The 17164-nt window shown below is 35.7% G+C and overlaps 1 protein-coding gene across 1 annotated transcript in view; it reads right to left on the bottom strand.

Moving 5' to 3' along the window:
* Positions 1–343: 343 nt before the first annotated feature.
* Positions 344–17164, bottom strand: part of LOC100023313 (vitamin D-binding protein-like) — a 52227-nt gene continuing 35406 nt past the window's right edge. Inside the window, exons 5-11 of the mRNA XM_056803350.1 lie at positions 14550–14644; positions 12282–12411; positions 10651–10847; positions 8442–8571; positions 7789–7886; positions 4012–4064; positions 344–642 (exon numbers count right to left, since the gene is read on the bottom strand). Of these exons, the coding sequence (XP_056659328.1) occupies positions 629–642; positions 4012–4064; positions 7789–7886; positions 8442–8571; positions 10651–10847; positions 12282–12411; positions 14550–14644 (717 nt within the window). The 3' untranslated portion in view covers positions 344–628. The remainder of the gene's footprint in view (positions 643–4011; positions 4065–7788; positions 7887–8441; positions 8572–10650; positions 10848–12281; positions 12412–14549; positions 14645–17164) is intronic.

Below are 17164 nucleotides of genomic sequence, written 5' to 3'. Positions count from 1 at the left end.
ATTCTTGTCCACTTTGCTACCTTTCTGATCTTGCTACTCAGTCTTGCCATTCCTCTGGCATCTAAACCCTTCTTGGCATGTTGTCTCCCTCAATAGAATGTGAGCTCCTTGAGAACAGAGACGATTTTAGTTTTCCATTTGAATACTTGGGACTAAGCACAGACGTTGGTACATAATACATGCAAAATAAATGTTTGGGTTTTTAAAAATTCATTTTCAAGAAAAACTGTAGATTCTGAAAAGGAAAGGGATTTTAAAATCAATTAATCAACAAACCTTTATTATGAACCTGCTATGTGCCAGCTCCTTATGGGTTTTGAGGATAAAAGGGCAAAAATGAAAATATCTCTGCCCTCTGGAAACCCGTATTTTTAGGGCAGGACCCTTTGTGTTATTGTCTCTGTAGCAAAAGAATAAATAATAATCTCTCAGAGACCAGGGGGTCATTGGTATGACAGCACTTTTTATAATATTCCTTTGATATACAAATCATATCAATTGTTTTTATTTGCACATCCATTACATTTCTGTGATTCTGGGGAGAATGCTGTGTAGTGGGGAGGGAAATTGATGCTGTTTCTTCCAAAAGCTTAGCAAATTCCTTTCAGTTCTGGTCTTCAGGGTCCATTTACCATTTTGTTCCTTAATGAAACAAAAGAAAGATATGCCAAGTCAGAAAAAATGTTATAAATGGGTGCATTTATTGATAGTTCTGCTCAGGAAATTTGAGTGATGTTCAGTAATTTATAAGCCAGCACCAGAATATCTTCATGGTGAATTTATGGAAGCCCAGTAGTCACTTACCATGGCTGAGTATACCCAAGATGAGAAATGACCCCATGTGGAACCTAATTGTTTTATAATAAATTGTCACTTGTCTGTACACAAACATATCCATGGATTTCATTATTCACTTTTAAGCTTTAATATGAGAAGAAACATTTCTATTGCTGGGTAGAAATTTTTTTGCTATTACTACAATGTTTATAGTGCATGAAAATTTTGGAACATTCTTGTTTGATTATCTATCTATCTATCTATCTATCTATCTATCTATCTATCAATCTATCTATTGATCTATCAATCGATCTATCTATCTTAGAGCCAATGAGGGAATTTCTTTTATTTGACTATGCATATTTATTACAAATAATTTGTTATGTTTTTCTTCACTTTTTTCCCCTATAGGGTGGAGGGTGGGAAAAAGAGAAAATATATTTGTAATACATTTTTAAAACACTGAAGAAGAGGTGTGTGTGCAGATAATACTATAGATATAGGATGTTATGGGCAGTGATTTGTTGATTTGCTTAACTGTTAGAGGAGAATTCTTGGTGAGAGGGGGTAATCAGGAAATTTTATAATGTAAAAACAAGGCATGTTAAAAATACTTTAAAGATAATATAAACTTAATCTGGCATGACTTTTTCTTGCTCAAGTCAAGCAATTTCCTTATAAATTAAAGACAAAATTACTGGCATATACTTAGCAGATTATATTCTCTCCCCTCTCCACTTTTTTTCAAGTGCAGATACCTGTCTTTTTGTATGCCTTATGATACGTCTCCTGTTTGCTTTCCCCCCCTCTTTTACTATCTCTTTATCTTGGATATCATCTCCATATTAGTCATTTTTTCTGTTTTGTTACTTCCAGTATAAAAATCTTTCTCCTGCACAGAGAAATTGGAAACAATGTAAGAATAAGCTTTTATGTAAAAACACTCATGATCGTCTCAATATAAGCTAAAACAGCTTTTGAAAAAAAGGCAACTGCTGATACTTTTGAAAAAAAACAGCAGCAATGACATGAAATAAATGAACCGAACATCTTCAGACAAGTTGCAGAATACAAAATAATTCACAAAAATAATTAGTGTTTCTATATATTGTCAACAAAATATTGAGAGAAGTAGAGAGATGCTGCATGCAGAATATATGAAATACTGGGGAGTTCCTCTATCTTGTAATAGCAACCCTTTTTCATATAGTAATGAACTAGAAAGAGGGGGGCTGCCCATCAACTGGGAATTCTAGAATAAAGTATGGTATGTAAGTATAATCAAATTTTATTGCAGCATAAAAAAAGCTGATGAGAAGAGTGATTTCAGGGAATCTTAGGAAGACTTTTATCAACTAATTCTCAAAGGGAAGAACAAAATTGGGGAATTTATTTTATATAATAATCACTTTATAAAAACATACAACTTTGAAAGACTTAATAACTTTGATTAATTCAATAATAAGCTAGTATTCCAGAATATTAATGATAAAACACACCAGAAGTGGTGGACAGAAGATGCAGAAAAGAGATCCATGTTTGAATGTGGCTAATAAAGGGATTTATTTTGTTTGATTATGCATATTTATTACAATGATTTTGTTTTTCTGTTTTCTTTTTCCAATTTTGGGGTGAGTTGTAGGGAGAGAAAGGGCTAAGGTTAAGGTAGCCAAAAAAAAAAGATAAAGAAAAGAGGTCATTGGAACATATTTACATGAATAGAACAAAGTCAATGGATTGTTAACAAGATGGGCAGCTTTGAAATTTATATGTGGAATTTATTATAATAAGTAATATTGATAATATACAAACTCATCGTATGTAGATCATATTAATCATAGTACATAAATAATAAATATAGCATTTCTATTATGTCTCAGCAGCATTTCTCATAATAAGCTTATTTTTATTCCTTAAAACATTTTTGTTTTATTATGTCAAAGTATTTGAGTAGGAGAATGGGGTTAAATGCTTAATAGTTTGAAGCAATTTAATCTACCAGAAGACTGAACCATTTTTGATCTCAACTTTCCTGGCAAAGTAATAAGTTAGAAACATGAAAAGGGATGCCATCAAAATAATTTTCATTTTAACTAACATGTATGGAAGGAACCAATGTCTACTTTTCTTTCTCTATTAAATGTATTTTCTAGTTGGTTGATTAATATTTAATTTATTGTGTTTATTCAGAAATTACTTATTTGAGCTATTATATTTTTTTTCTCACAAAAGTTATTTCACAAACAGGCAGCTAAGTGGCACATTGGATAGAATATATCTGAAGTCAGGAAGTCTCATCTTCTTGTGTTCAAATCTGGCCTCAGACACTTACAAGTTGTGTGACCTTGGACACGTCCCTTAACCATGCTTATCTCAGAGCCAACCACTCTAGTAGCTTCATCAAGAAAATTTTAAATGAGGGCCATGAACAGTTAGACATGACTGTAAATGATTGAAAAACAACAAAAGCTCATAAAAATACATATATGTAGCATAAGGTTATACAGCATTTAGAACTAAAAGAAACCTTAAAGATAATCTAATACAGTCCCAAATTGTACAAAAGAATAAAATGAGTCCCCAAAAGAACATTATTTATCCTTGGCCATCCTTTGAATCCAATGAGGAAAGTTTTAGGTCTAATTTTCAGAACTTTATATATATATATAAATATATATACATATATTTATATTTATATATATATATGTGGATGCATGTGCTCATGAGTGACTTTTTGTGATTTATTCTTGCATCACTTTCATATGGTTAGGATGTTTTCCAGGGGTAAGAAATTGGTGGTTCTTTATCAGAGCTGATTTAGTTTATTAATCAATCAATCCCCTGTACATTCTAGCTATTCTGTTGCCTCCTGGACTGAAGAAAAATATTCTCCTGTAATCCCATTCAAATGGATTTAAATCTCATCCTTAAAAACATTAGTTAGTTAGTGAATGAGAATTTTGAACTCCCTACTACTACATGGTAAGCTGACATGACCAATAAAGGTCAGAGCTTCCGGCTCTAAACCATGTTATTTCTTCTACATCTAAAACTAGGAATGAAGCAGTCCCAGGTCTGTCAATAACCAGCTGGGTGTACTGTAGGAGTAACCTTTCTGGGTCTCTCTGAGGTTTAGATTAGAATATGATCTTAATGGTTCCTTCTAGCTGAACAGTTCTATGACCGTTAATGAAATATACCTCTGATCTCTGATGTTACATTTTACATACATACCGAAGTCAAAAGACATGAGTCGTGGCCAGAAGAATTTTAGTTTCAGCATCAATCTGAAAGTAAAGCATGCACGATATTTAAATTCTATGGCACTAAATTCTTCAATAATACTAACAATTGACAGTATGTTAAGGATTATAAAATGTAATGTGGCTTTTGTGCATGACCAGAACAACTTAGATGAAGGCACTCATGTGGCACAGGGCAGAAACCTGATTCTGGGAGAAGAAGTCCTTTGGTCCTTGAGGATGTGGATGGAAACAACTCTTGGGAGAGGGCAGGAACCTGTTTCTGGGAAAAATCTTTTAGTCCTCTACCACATGGATGGGAATAATCTCTATCCATTGGTTATGGACATGGAACAAGCTGCATTTTTAAAACTACCACACTGGGACAGTCTCACTCTCTTTCCAGTTGTGTGCAGGGGTGGTAAAAGTCCTTTTTGACCCTGAAATCTATCTGCAGATCCCTTTGAGGTCTATGGAGTCCAGATTAAGAATATCAAGTTCAGAGGGTGCATGTGAGGAGAAGAGAAGTGTCAGCTAAATTTGGAAAGGCAAAATGCTGTCAGGTTGTAGAGAGCCTGACAACAAAGCACTCGAAGCAAACCGTCTAGTAAGATGCCAGTAGAGGAGAACAGGGAGGATTTTAGCCTCTGATGGCAGCAAGGTAAGATGGCAGCACTGACTAATGAAGATAGTATATAGATATGCTATAGATCTCTGTATATTACATACTATGCATATATTCTTTTTTTAAAAAATAAAAAATATTTGCCTTCCATCTTGGAGTCTATACTGTGTATTAGTTCCAAGGCAGAAGAGTGGTAAGAGCTAGGAAATGGGGGTCAAGTGACTTGTCCAGCGTCACATAGCTGGGAAGTGTCTGAGGCCAGATTTGAACCTAGGACCTCCTGTCTCTAGGCCTGGCTCTCAATCCACTGAGCCACCCAGCTGCCCCCTATACATATATTCTTTTGAGTACATAGATATGCTATATCTTTACATATACTATATGTATATTATATAGATGCAATGTGTCTATATGCATATCTATATCTATATGTTGTGTATAGATATGTCTAAATATATTATATCTATCTACACTACATGTTACTATATAAAAGAATAGTCAGTCTACTCTTACAGCTTAAGGATGCAATGAACTGAATAGAACCTCAAATGTCTTTATTCCCTTGAGAATAATTCTAAACCATACTGGATTTCTTTCTAGAAGACACAGAAGTAAGAAGAGAAGCACACAGTACTGAGTAGAACCCTGAACTGTGGAGACATGGATTCAATTCTATTTTTGTGACTTTAGGCAAATCACTTAAAGGCTTTTTATATGAAAGCATGGATCATAATTATATATAGATTTGGCGTGATTGTACCAACAGTGCCCAGTACTTAATATCATGTTTGACACATAGGGGGCAATTGATAAATGAATGTTAACTGACTGTGTCTCCTTCTGAACTTCCTTCTATTCTCTTCTTTGTATTAAAACAACATGTTGAGGATCGTTTGTACTCTCATCTAAGAACTTTGACTTATTTTCTCTATTATCTGAGAACTTTGACTTTGACTCTACTGAGATGGTTGAGGTTATTCCATGTAAGCTCCTTTTTCTCCCTTTATCTTCATCTCCAAAACTTTTGGCATCCTGTCATTCTTGCATTTCTTTCTTTGATAATACCCAGCCCCTCTACATGTATACCCTGTCTTCTCAAGTAGAGCATATCCTTAATCATTAGCATCCTCAAATCTTCAACCTCTCCCCATTTGTTGATTCCTTTCTTACTGTTTTCAAACATGTTCAAGCTTCACTAATTCTTTAAAAAAGAAGAAACTCTTTACTAGACTCTACGAGTAATTTATCATCCTCTTTCATTTCCTCTTTCTCCATTAAATTCCTGGGGAAAAAATAAAACAGCCTACAATGGCTTCCTCCACAGGCTCTCTCCCCTCATTTGCTTGTCAACCCTTTACAATCTGATTTATGACTTCCTCATTTGACTGAGACTGCCCCTCTCCCAAATGGCCAATAATTTATTAATCCCTTGATCTGCTGACCTTTTCTTAATTCACATTCTTTTTTATTGTTCTGTTGCCTTTGACATCATTGACTCCTCTCTCCTCCTGGAGTCTCTCTTCTCTCTGGGTTTTTGTGACACTGGTTTTCTTACTTGCATTCATTTGCATTTCTTTTTTGTTGTCTCATCATCCATATCACAAAACCTAACTATGGGTACCCCCAAGGTTCTGCCCAAGGTCTTTTTTCTTAAGTCCAATCTACATTTTCCATTCTCTCTCTTGATAGAGTGATCCTCTCTCATCATCAATTCACCTCAATCTTTCCCTCTTTCCAACTTTATTTACATCAAAAGCATTACCCTGCTTGCAATCCATAAACCAAAGAATTATTTTTTATTCCTCACTCTCCCTGACCCCATACATCTAATCAGTTGCTAAATCATGTCATTTCCACATTTACAACAGATATCACATCTGATTCCTTTTCTTAACTTTCTATGCCAACCTCTTTGAGTTTGTGTCTCATAATTTATTGCTTGGATTTTGTGACAGCCTCTCCATTGCTCTTTCTGCCTCAAAGTCTCTCCACCTTCCATTTCATCCTCCACATTGCTGCCAACCTTTTCACTGAGCTGAAATGTTTCTTTCTTTCTTTCTTTCTTTCTTTCTTTCTTTCTTTCTTTCTTTCTTTCTTTCTTTCTTTCTTTCTTTCTTTCTTTCTTTCTTTCTTTCTTTCTTTCTTTCTTTCTTTCTTTCTTTCTTTCTTTCTTTCTTTCTTTCTTTCTTTCTTTCTTTCTTTCTTTCTTTCTTTCTTTCTTTCTTTCTTTCTTTCTTTCTTTCTTTCTTTCTTTCTTTCTTTCTTTCTTTCTTTCCTCAATACCAATTTTATTACTCATAAGCTTGGAAGCTCTGTTCTGCCCTGTTTCTCATCTGGTTTAATTCATCCCCCCACCTTAGGGAATGTGGTGGTCTCCTGCCCTCTAGCACACATTCTATTGGTGCTGACCTTAAAGCTGACACTTGATAGACTTAGCTCAATGGAATTTAGAACTCCTAAGCTCAAAAGATCAACTAGTCTCCACTTCCCAGTAACAGGCATTATAGGTCTTCAACATGACTTTCAACCAAGTAATATATTATTTGGATAGATGAGCATGAATACTCCCTCTGTCAGTGCAGATTGAAATCTCTCCATTTCTTAATGGATACTCACGAGTGGTTGTATGTCCCATGATTCATCGCCTATCAGTCAAGTTCTTTGGATAGATCTTTTCAAATTTAGCTAGTCCAGTTCTAAGAAAATAGATTCATGGTCTGCCATCCTTACCATACCCTAAGCTCTTAGGTAGAAGACCTCTATTTGTGTGAATAGTGCCCCTAATCCATCAAATACCTGAGACATAAAATGGTTTTCCCATTGTGGAGGCCTCTGTTATCTACTTCTATGTGGATTGTTTGATACTTACCACAAGTTAAATATTCTTAAAGCCCTTCAACAAACCAGTCAATAAGTATTAATTAATTAAGTGATACCATGATGAGTTCTAGGAAAACAAGGGCAGAAAGTACAATAATCCCTGCTCTCAAAAGGATTACATTCTATTTCCACATCCCAAGAACAGCTTTAGGCAAACACTTTCCTTTGTGTTCATAACTTTACTAGAACAAGAAATTCAGACTACTTAGAAAGAAATGTGATCTCAGTGATCTCCCAAAGCATTAACTGAAATATGTACTTTACCTTTTTTTGAATTCAGTAAGAGTAAGTTGAGAGTAATCATCACAGAGTTCTTCTCCCTTGGCTAAGAATGGGATAATTTCACTTCTTGCTAATGGTTTCTGCAATTCATTGATAAGAAAATATTATTTCCAGAAAGGAAGTGCTTATATTAAAACACTGTACAACTTGAGTTTGCCTATGATTGTCAAGGGAGTCGCAATCATCTAAGTCTTAATCTTACTGTCATCCTTGACTCCATACTTTCACCCCACAGATCTAATCTATTGCCAAATTGTAGCATGTCCCCATTATGACATGTCTTTCAGGTAACCCCTTCTCTCTACTCATGTAACCATCAGCTTAATTCAGGCCCTTATCACCTCTTGCCTCTGTTGCAATAGAGACTTTAGATTGATCTCTTGCCTTTAGTCTCTGCCCTCAGCAATCCATCCTCCATTCAGTTGCCAAACTGAATCTTCCTAAAGCATAAGTCTGACCAAGCCACTCCTCTTCTTCAACAATCTCCAGTGAATCTTTGTAACCTCCAGAATATATCACACACTTAATGGATATTTAATGTGGTTGCTGATTGACATTATTTTTTAAGCTGTGTGTGTGAATTATATTACACTTTCTATAACCAATAGTTATCAATAAAATGCAAGGAAGATCACCCTGGAATTCAGACAAGCCTGTGGCTTCTCATTTTTGCAGCATTGACTCAGAGCTTCCACACATAAGCGGTGTACTCTTGTGATGAATACTTCTGGGATGTTTGGTTTCCTTCTCTGTTCAAAGATGTATCTGTAGTAAAGAGAAAAGGAGGCAAAAAGATGCTGTGTATGTGTGTGTGTGTGTGTGTGTGTGTGTGCATGTACACTATGTACCTATCTTCTCAATATACAGATACTTCTCACTACACAGATCCACATGTGTCATAAAACTTCTTTAATTCTTGAAGAGTGATTCACAATGAAGCATGATTCAAAGCAAGGGCTATTATTGCCCACTCAACCAAGTAATTAAGCATGTTTGTGTCAAAAAGGCAGAAAATAAAATTAGTTTAATTCAATATCCATTTCTCCATAAATCTTGTCTTTTGAATGAATAAGTTTCAGTGGTTTGTGGGTACACAAACAAAAAGAGAATGGGACCTACTATATCCAGATGAAGAAGTAGCATGGTGCTGTGACTGAAGTATTGGAATCAAAGTCAAGGAGAACTGAGTTTAAGCCCAGCCTTGGACACATGCTGTCTGTGGGGTGATCTCTCTGCATCCCAGGGTACTCTCAACAATTACACAACAATGGATGACTTTAATTGGAAGAAGGAGTCCTCTCAGCAGAAGATTCCTATACCAATGAAATCATGGGCAGAAGCCACAAGATCAAACATGTAAGCATTATGCGTATGTAACAAACAGTTATAATGTGCATCATAGACTGTTTATTAGACATATATCACATTTCTAAAATATACATATAGTATAAAATGACATATTCTTGTGATTGGATATACTCAATGTTTATATAATGTATACTATGCATGTGTAATATGTATGTGTGTTATTTTTATACTTGTATATTTGGCTATATATATACAACTATATTTGGCTCATACATATACTATATATACACACACATATATAAACATAGATACATATATGGGGCAAAATGATTTTCTAGGGGTGAAATTAAAATATCTTGGATTCTTTACCCAGTCTAAGAAGTTCAGCCTTCAAAAGTCAGTCTTGTTCCTAAGATGCCTAGCTCCTCTCTACTCTGGGCAGCTAAAATGTCTTTTTCAGTTTTCTTGGGACTGAAGACTATAGCAACTGATCAAGTCTTCATGTAGAACTGCCTTATCCTCCTGTACCTTTCTCTCACTTGGCATCCCTATACCAACAAAAGCTCAAGTCCAGTCCCTCTTCTATCATTTCACCAGTTCCTAATTGACTTATCCACAAAGAAATGCACAAAGAAAATTATCTACAATGAAGAACTTTATCAGATATTCCTGAAATCCAGATATTCTGTCTTAAGGACAGTTCTCAGGAACTAATATTCAGTTTTATTTTCTAGTGCATGTAAACTCATCCTAACTATTTCTTTCAAATAGGCTAAAAAGGGATGATCTAGAAAAGTGTGGTTTTTTTTTTCATTATAATGTCTTCCTTTTATTAATTCTCTTTCATCTAATAGAAGAAGATTTTAATATATTGATGCAAATAGATTGGCTGTAGATTAGTTGAATTTTAAATAATTTTTTTTTTTATTCAATAGACAATCATGGTATAGGGGGGAAAAAACCAGAGGATTTGGAGCTTGGATCATGAAGCCTGAGCTAACTTTTGCTTTGCTACTTGTAACCCGTCATTTGCCTCACTGGGCCACAGTTTGCTTATCTGTTAAAATGAGAGGGTTAGACCTGATTAATGTGAAGTTCCCTTCTAATTGGAAATCCAATTGTTATTTAGGTCCTTAATGATTATGGTCTGTGAAGTTGAATTAAATCTCTTCAATGAAAACCATGATAGAAGTGTAAAACATTATTTGGTATTAACAACAGATATTTCCTTCCTTCTTTCTTTCCTCCCTTTATCCATTCCTCTTTCCCTCCCTCTCCCTCCCTCCATCCCTCCTTCTTTCCCTCCCTTTATACTTCCATTCCTCCCTCTTTTTCTCCCTCCTTCCCTCCCTCCTTCCCTCACTCCCTCCCTTCCTTCCTTCTTTATTTCCCTCCTTTTCTTTCCTCCCTCCTTCCCTTCTTTCCTATCTCCCTTCTTTTCTTTTCCCTTCCTCCCTCCTTACTCTCTTACTTCCTTTATTATTTCTTTACTTCATTTTTCATATTGAAAGGAAAACAAGTTTAAAATCTGCTTACTTCTCTATTTTGTTAGTGTTTTCTGTGTTGCATGTTTTTTCATTACTGGGATTATCTGAAAGTTTGCTAGGTTGGGCAGCTGGCATAGAATAAATGCACAAGAAAATGTTCATTCGGTTTTTCTCTTCACAACAATTTTTGAACTCTTTTTCCTTGCCAGATAAACTCTCACAAGCACTTACAGTATATTCTGCAATCTATAAAAGAAATGAAAAGTGTTTATTAATTTTTTTCTTGCAATGGGAGGAATTTTTTCTGCAATGGGAGGAAGAAGGACACTGAGGGAAAGTGGTTTGACTATTCTACTTAGTGTAAAGACCACTGGAAGGGATGTCAAGGGCCCTAATCAAATCTGCTCCTAACTTTGCATGAATGACCAAATCAGTTATCTTTCCTGGAATTTTGTTTCCTTTTTGTCTAATAAGGAGGTTGGAGGAGATGATTTCAAAGATCCCTTTGGGTTCTAGGATTCTATCAATTATTCATTTTTTTGCAGCATTGTTGAGGAAATGTGAGCCATCAGTTCTGTTCTTCAGTAGGACAAGAATAATTAATCTGAGGTCATAGAATAATAGACCATAGATTAAGGGCAGGAAGTTACACTAGAGGTGATCTGGACCCAACCCTTTATTTTATATATGGGGAAATTAAGAACCAGCAAGATTAGTTGACTTGCCCAAGATCATAGAGGTAAGTGACAGAAGTAGGATTTGAACCTATGTAATATAGGTTCAAATCCTACTCCAAAACCAGCATTCATTCCTTCCATTATACTGCTTCCTAAGACCAATTTTCAGATCAAGAAGGTGTCTCTGAAAAAAATATAGGTATAAGGGTCTGATTGGATTCAGAATCTGATCTAACCTTCAGATACAGTCATATAGGGTCCTACTTCTATGAATCTTTAATCTACAATGGAATCCTGATTTGGTCATAGCCTCACTCTCAGTCCTACCCGATGAATCTGTTTGCAGCAGGTAAAACCTCTGGGGATGGGGGGTAGGATGAGGAAAAATAGAAGAAGCATTGGAAATAAAAAGTACATTTATTAAAAGACCTCTGAGACCTCCATGTACTCAGGCAGGGTACAAGGGTGACTTCAGGTTAAAACATGCCACTTGACCAGTTGAAGCCTGCCATTCACAGTGAAGGAAGGTTGTTAAAGCAGAGCCCTCTGAGGGGGTATTCTTGTCCCAGCTCTAACTGGTTCCTGAGAGATGACTATTTAATTTTCCACATGAGCATTTACACTTGAGAGATCAACAAACTACTATAAATCAGGGCTTGATTTATCACTTTGTTGTTTGTCTCAACTTAATGAAGTGATGGATAAAATGTTAATTATTTATATTAAACTCAAAAGTGTGGCATAAGCATACACACACATATATTTCGGAGACTGGTTGATGGCATCAAATCCTTGGTACTACAAAAAACAAAGATAAGGATGTTTAGGTCATCTTTGGGAATTCCCAGATGAGGAACTCAGTCTACACATGCTGATCAGTTGCCCAGAGTCACACATTCAGAGGAGGGATTTGAAACCACTTGGCTCTCTAGCTAACATGCAAAATATTAGTTGAAAATGCAAACACATGGAGACTAAAGAAATTACTATAATTTGCTCCTACCCCATTAGCCATGCAGTCCTCTATGATGGAATCACAGCACTCGGAGAGAACGTTGGTCATGCTTTCAGCCACTAGTTCTATATCTTCTAAATCAGCTATTGGTGCTTTTTGGGAAAACTCGACAATGTAGCTAGACAGCCAGATTATGAATTTGTTAGATCATAAATAACTCTACTCTCATTTGTTTGCTACTATTTATTATAATGTTATATAGAAATATATTTTACATAAAATACAATTAAACATGATCTTATATATAATTTAAGAAATATAAATATATTTTACATTCATATTATATGCTTACACTTATATTTAGAGATAATAAAACAATTGTTTCTAGCATGGTTTAGTAAGTCTTTCACCACTTAGTTACTGTATGTTGGGGTTCTCATTCATTCATCAGAAAATCACACAGAGAGTAGAGGCAAATTTCAATGCCCCTCTATCACTACTATTCTGCTCATCTGAATTACTGAACTTCAGTGTGGGCTATAAAATAGTAGTATGAAGTTGCAGGGCCTGAGCAGAACTCTACAGTGTGACACTCGCTCCCTTTGTGATCCTCTTGGCTTTAGTTTCCTCATAGGAGACATCTCCCTTCCTGCTTTCTAGATCCACAGTCCTAATTTTTCACCCACTTATACACTCAGCATTGTTTTTATTCTTTCATATGGACTCTTAAGTGGCAGGTTGAATTCTCCCTTCCTCAGGAGTTAAGGTCCACTTTATCCTTCTTGTACATTGTTATAGGGAAAGAAGTAATCCTTAATAAAAGTTAAGCTTTCAATGATTTATAAGAGTCCTTTCCCCCAAGAAATTGGACTAAGATGATGCTAGTTAGGGCCAGATGCTCTCTGGAGAAGGATGAGGAGGAAGAGCAGAATAAGGAAGCAGGTTGCGATGTGAGCCTTTTTCAACCCAAGAGTTGAGAAGGTTGCTGGAGAAGTCCAAACACTAATATGAATGGGCCCCAGGCCATGGAACCTATGCTGAGAGCCTCTCTTCTATACTTTTGAGGGAACTTTTTGAATCTGTACTTTATAGAATCAAATACAATCATTAGAGGGAGCTAAGTAGAGCAGTGGATAGAATGCCAGACCTGGCCTCAGGAAAACTCATCAACTTCCTGAGTTCAAACCTTGCCTTAGACACTTACTAGCTGCTTGACTTTGGCCAAGTAATTTCATCTTGTTTTTCTCAGATTTCTTACTTCAAAAATGAGCTGGAGAAGGAAATAGCAGACCACTCCAGAACCTTTTCCATGAAAAGTCCAAAGGGCTTTGACTGAGCTACAAATTTGTTGAAGTCTCAAAAGGGAAGATAATCTTTGTCTCTTTTTAGGAGGCTGAGATGGGGAGTTACTTGTAGCTGGCGTGGTAGAGATTAATTCCTTTAATAGCCAGATTATAGATAGGGATTTGCAGGGAAGTGGGTGAAGTTCCTAAAACTGAATGGATTTGAGAGCTTGGGTTTGTGTTGACACTCTCCACCATCACCATAATGCTTTTGCAAGGCTTGCCACATCCTCTGCCTAGACAGACTCAGGGACAATTAGATCCTGACTTCTGAATAATTCAGTCTTTAGCTTTGAGTCTCCTCTACTACATATCTGTAGAGGTGTGGAATGATTTATTGTTGGAAATTTAAGCAGGAGATAGAGACAACTCTGGGATGGGCAACAACAAAGGTCAATGAGAGTAGACACTCTGGGAATTGATGAAGAAGTCACAAAGCTTCACCCAGCTAAGTGGGCAGAGGCAGATGACAACATTTCCAAGAGGGAGCTTTTGAGAACCAGTCTAAGTAATGGGAAGAGGCTCCTTACCAGGTGAGTCACACAGTATACTGGGAAGGTATACACATTTTTAGTAGATTCATCATCTGTATTGGTATTGAGATTATAAATAATTATGAAACCTCAAAATATTCCAGACCAGAGGAAGGACAAAATATTTATTGGCTCCAAGTAAGATTTACCCAACCAGAGACTTTTAGATCTTATTGTAATGCATAGAATTTATCACAAAATAAATTCAAAGTTCCATGATGAATATGATTTTCTGGCATTAAAATATTATTGAAAAGGAATATTCAGAAGCATCCTCTTGTCTTTTTTTGTATACTATTTCCTGGACTGCTATCTACCTCTTCTTCCTACTCTCCCTGTTCCCTTGCACATCAATGACAGGACAAAGTTTTCTCTTTCTAATGGAGAAAAGAATGTAGTATCGAAGACAAGCATGCCAACAATGTTTTCTTTTTTTTTACCTGAACCTTGTTTTCTCTATTCCATTGACAGCAAAATTTGAGCAGGCTTCATCTGACAATGTGGTAAGTAGTGTTAGGAACTTATTCTCAAACCTCTAGAACAATAGAGAGAAAGGGTCTTGTTAGGTGGAAAATATCCAAAACCTTGTGAGCTAATTTTTCAAATAGAAAATATTTACTTTTTTGTGTTTATTTGGGATTCAACACAATTCAACAAATATATAAAGCACCTAAGATGTTTAAGGTAGTATAACTAGGCACCAGGTATAGAAAGGTGAAGGACAATATAAATCCCAGTTTTGAAACAGCTTACAATTTACTAGGTACAACAAAAAGAGTGGGTGCATTTTAGGAAGAAAGATGGAAATTAGAGACATCCAGAAATTTAATAGAAATAAATGTGGAAAGCAATCTTACCCATGCTATCTGACAGAGTCACAGTCAGGGAAATGGAGGCTGCAGAGCAACCTTCAGAAAGATGAGGGAACCACTGAACTCCCTTTCATGGGACTTCTTCCTCTAATTTCCCTTAATAATGGAATTTCTATAATTATTGTTCTCTCCCCAATACAGGAGAAATAATCAAACACATATATTTCACTTTAATCCCCCCAGATTATTACCCCAAAATATTAGAATCACAGAATTAAAACCTAAAACCCACTACCATTCCCTTCTCTCTCAAGCAGAGGCACACTTAAGCACTCCATACCCATTGCAGGCAAAGCATGACAGGTAAATTAATCATTCTTTGAAATGACACACTCCACTGATTTGTTATGTTTATAACAAATCAAGCACAAGAAATATGCAACTTGGAAATTGAGGAAAATCCCAATTTTAATCTGTCTTAAATTACCCTCTAACCCTGTACCTAGCTACAAAATGTTTTGTTACCCATCTCCTAAGTAATTGAGATTGATTGTGAAAGCTGATCAAAAGTAACAATGATCCTTCTAACTGATCATCCCTCAGATCAAGAGGGACTAGCCTACAGATTACCCTATCCATGCCATTCATCTCCATCTCTGTTACAGCAACATGTTTTGTTGACTATCTCCTTAGGCTTCATGTCTGTTGTTAAGTTCTATGGAAACATGTATGTTGAAACATGATTGTGTGCCAGAAAAGTATGTACTCACTGAATCTATAAAATAAACCAACCTCTGTGCCATGGCAGAATACTGTGTGATACCTGACATGGGATTGAGTATACAGTGTCACGCACAAGCTATTTAAAAGTTAACCAAAGCTAAAAAGTACAGTTGGGTGCAATTTGCATTTGGGGAAGTCACAGATCCTTCAAAGTATCAAAGCATTCAGGGCTGTGCTGCAGCTAGTTCAATCCATTGTTAAAATTTCCATGTGAGTTGCAAAGGCTCGATTTATTGTTTTGTTAGTTGTTTAGACTTTAATAAGTGATGGAGAAAAATGTTAGCAACGCAGGGTAAATCTAGTAGTGTTGTGCTTTTTTTTCTGAAGGAAGAGTTGCTTGAAAATATTTATCTGCGCACTTCTGATTAGACTGATATGCATACATAGATGAAGTTTACCTTGATTTTAGCAAAAAATTTGATGAAGACCCTTCTCTGTTCAGATGGAAAAGTTGGAAGGAGGTGGGTTGGTTGGATAGTCATACCTAAGGAATATACTTTAGTGATTTGATGTTAACTTGAAAGGAACTCTTTAGTAGAGAGTTTGAGAGATCAGTCCTTGATCATTAATAGTTTAAAAATGTGATCAATATCTTTGATAAAGTCAAAGATGATATATTCATCAAATTTGCAGATGACTGGAAATGTGGGAGTGATAACTAACTACAGAGTCTAGATCTAAAAATATATTGACAATCTGGAACTTTGGACTGATACAAGTAAAATGAATTGAATGGGGTAAGCATTAAATGTACACGTTTCCCCCAAAGCATTTCTCTTTTAACAAAGAGACACATGTTAATTCAGTATTACTGACACAGCAACCATTTCTGAAAGAATTTGTGGCACTCTGCACTTAAATTTCCCCAAGTTGCTGCTAAAACAAAGTGAGAAGGCATATTTTACCATCTGTTCTCTAGAATAAAAACAGGTCATTATGAAGCATTTGCTTTTGTTCTATTATTCTTTTCATTATTGTTTTCATTGTATAAAATGCTCTTCTGGTACTGCTCACATTATCACTTCATCATTTCATATACATTCTCCCATGATTTTCTTAATTCAACATAATTGACTGCCAGAAGCAGCTAGGTTGTGCCAGAGTGCACAGGACTCTGGACATGGAATCAGGAAAGGCCTGAGTTCAAATCCGACTTCAGACATTTTCTAGTTGCAATATGGCCAATCACTCAATCACTGTCTGCCTCATCTGTAAAGTAGGCATGGTAATAGCTTCTACCTCCCAAGGTTGTTGTGAGGATTAAATGAAATAATATTTTAAATCACTTGGCACAGTGTCTGTTTGACATATAGTAAAGTCCTTAATGCTAATATTAAATATTAAAAGTGAAAAATATGTTTGTTATTTCTCATGACACAATATTCTAATACATACACATTTCACAATTTGTTCAGCTTTTCTCGAATGAATAGACATACACTTTGTTTCTAGCTTTTATT

The sequence above is a fragment of the Monodelphis domestica genome, chromosome 6 (assembly GCF_027887165.1).
Source record: "Monodelphis domestica isolate mMonDom1 chromosome 6, mMonDom1.pri, whole genome shotgun sequence".
NCBI classification, from domain to species: Eukaryota; Metazoa; Chordata; class Mammalia; order Didelphimorphia; family Didelphidae; genus Monodelphis; species Monodelphis domestica.
This window is presented reverse-complemented; position numbering and strand designations above follow the sequence as displayed.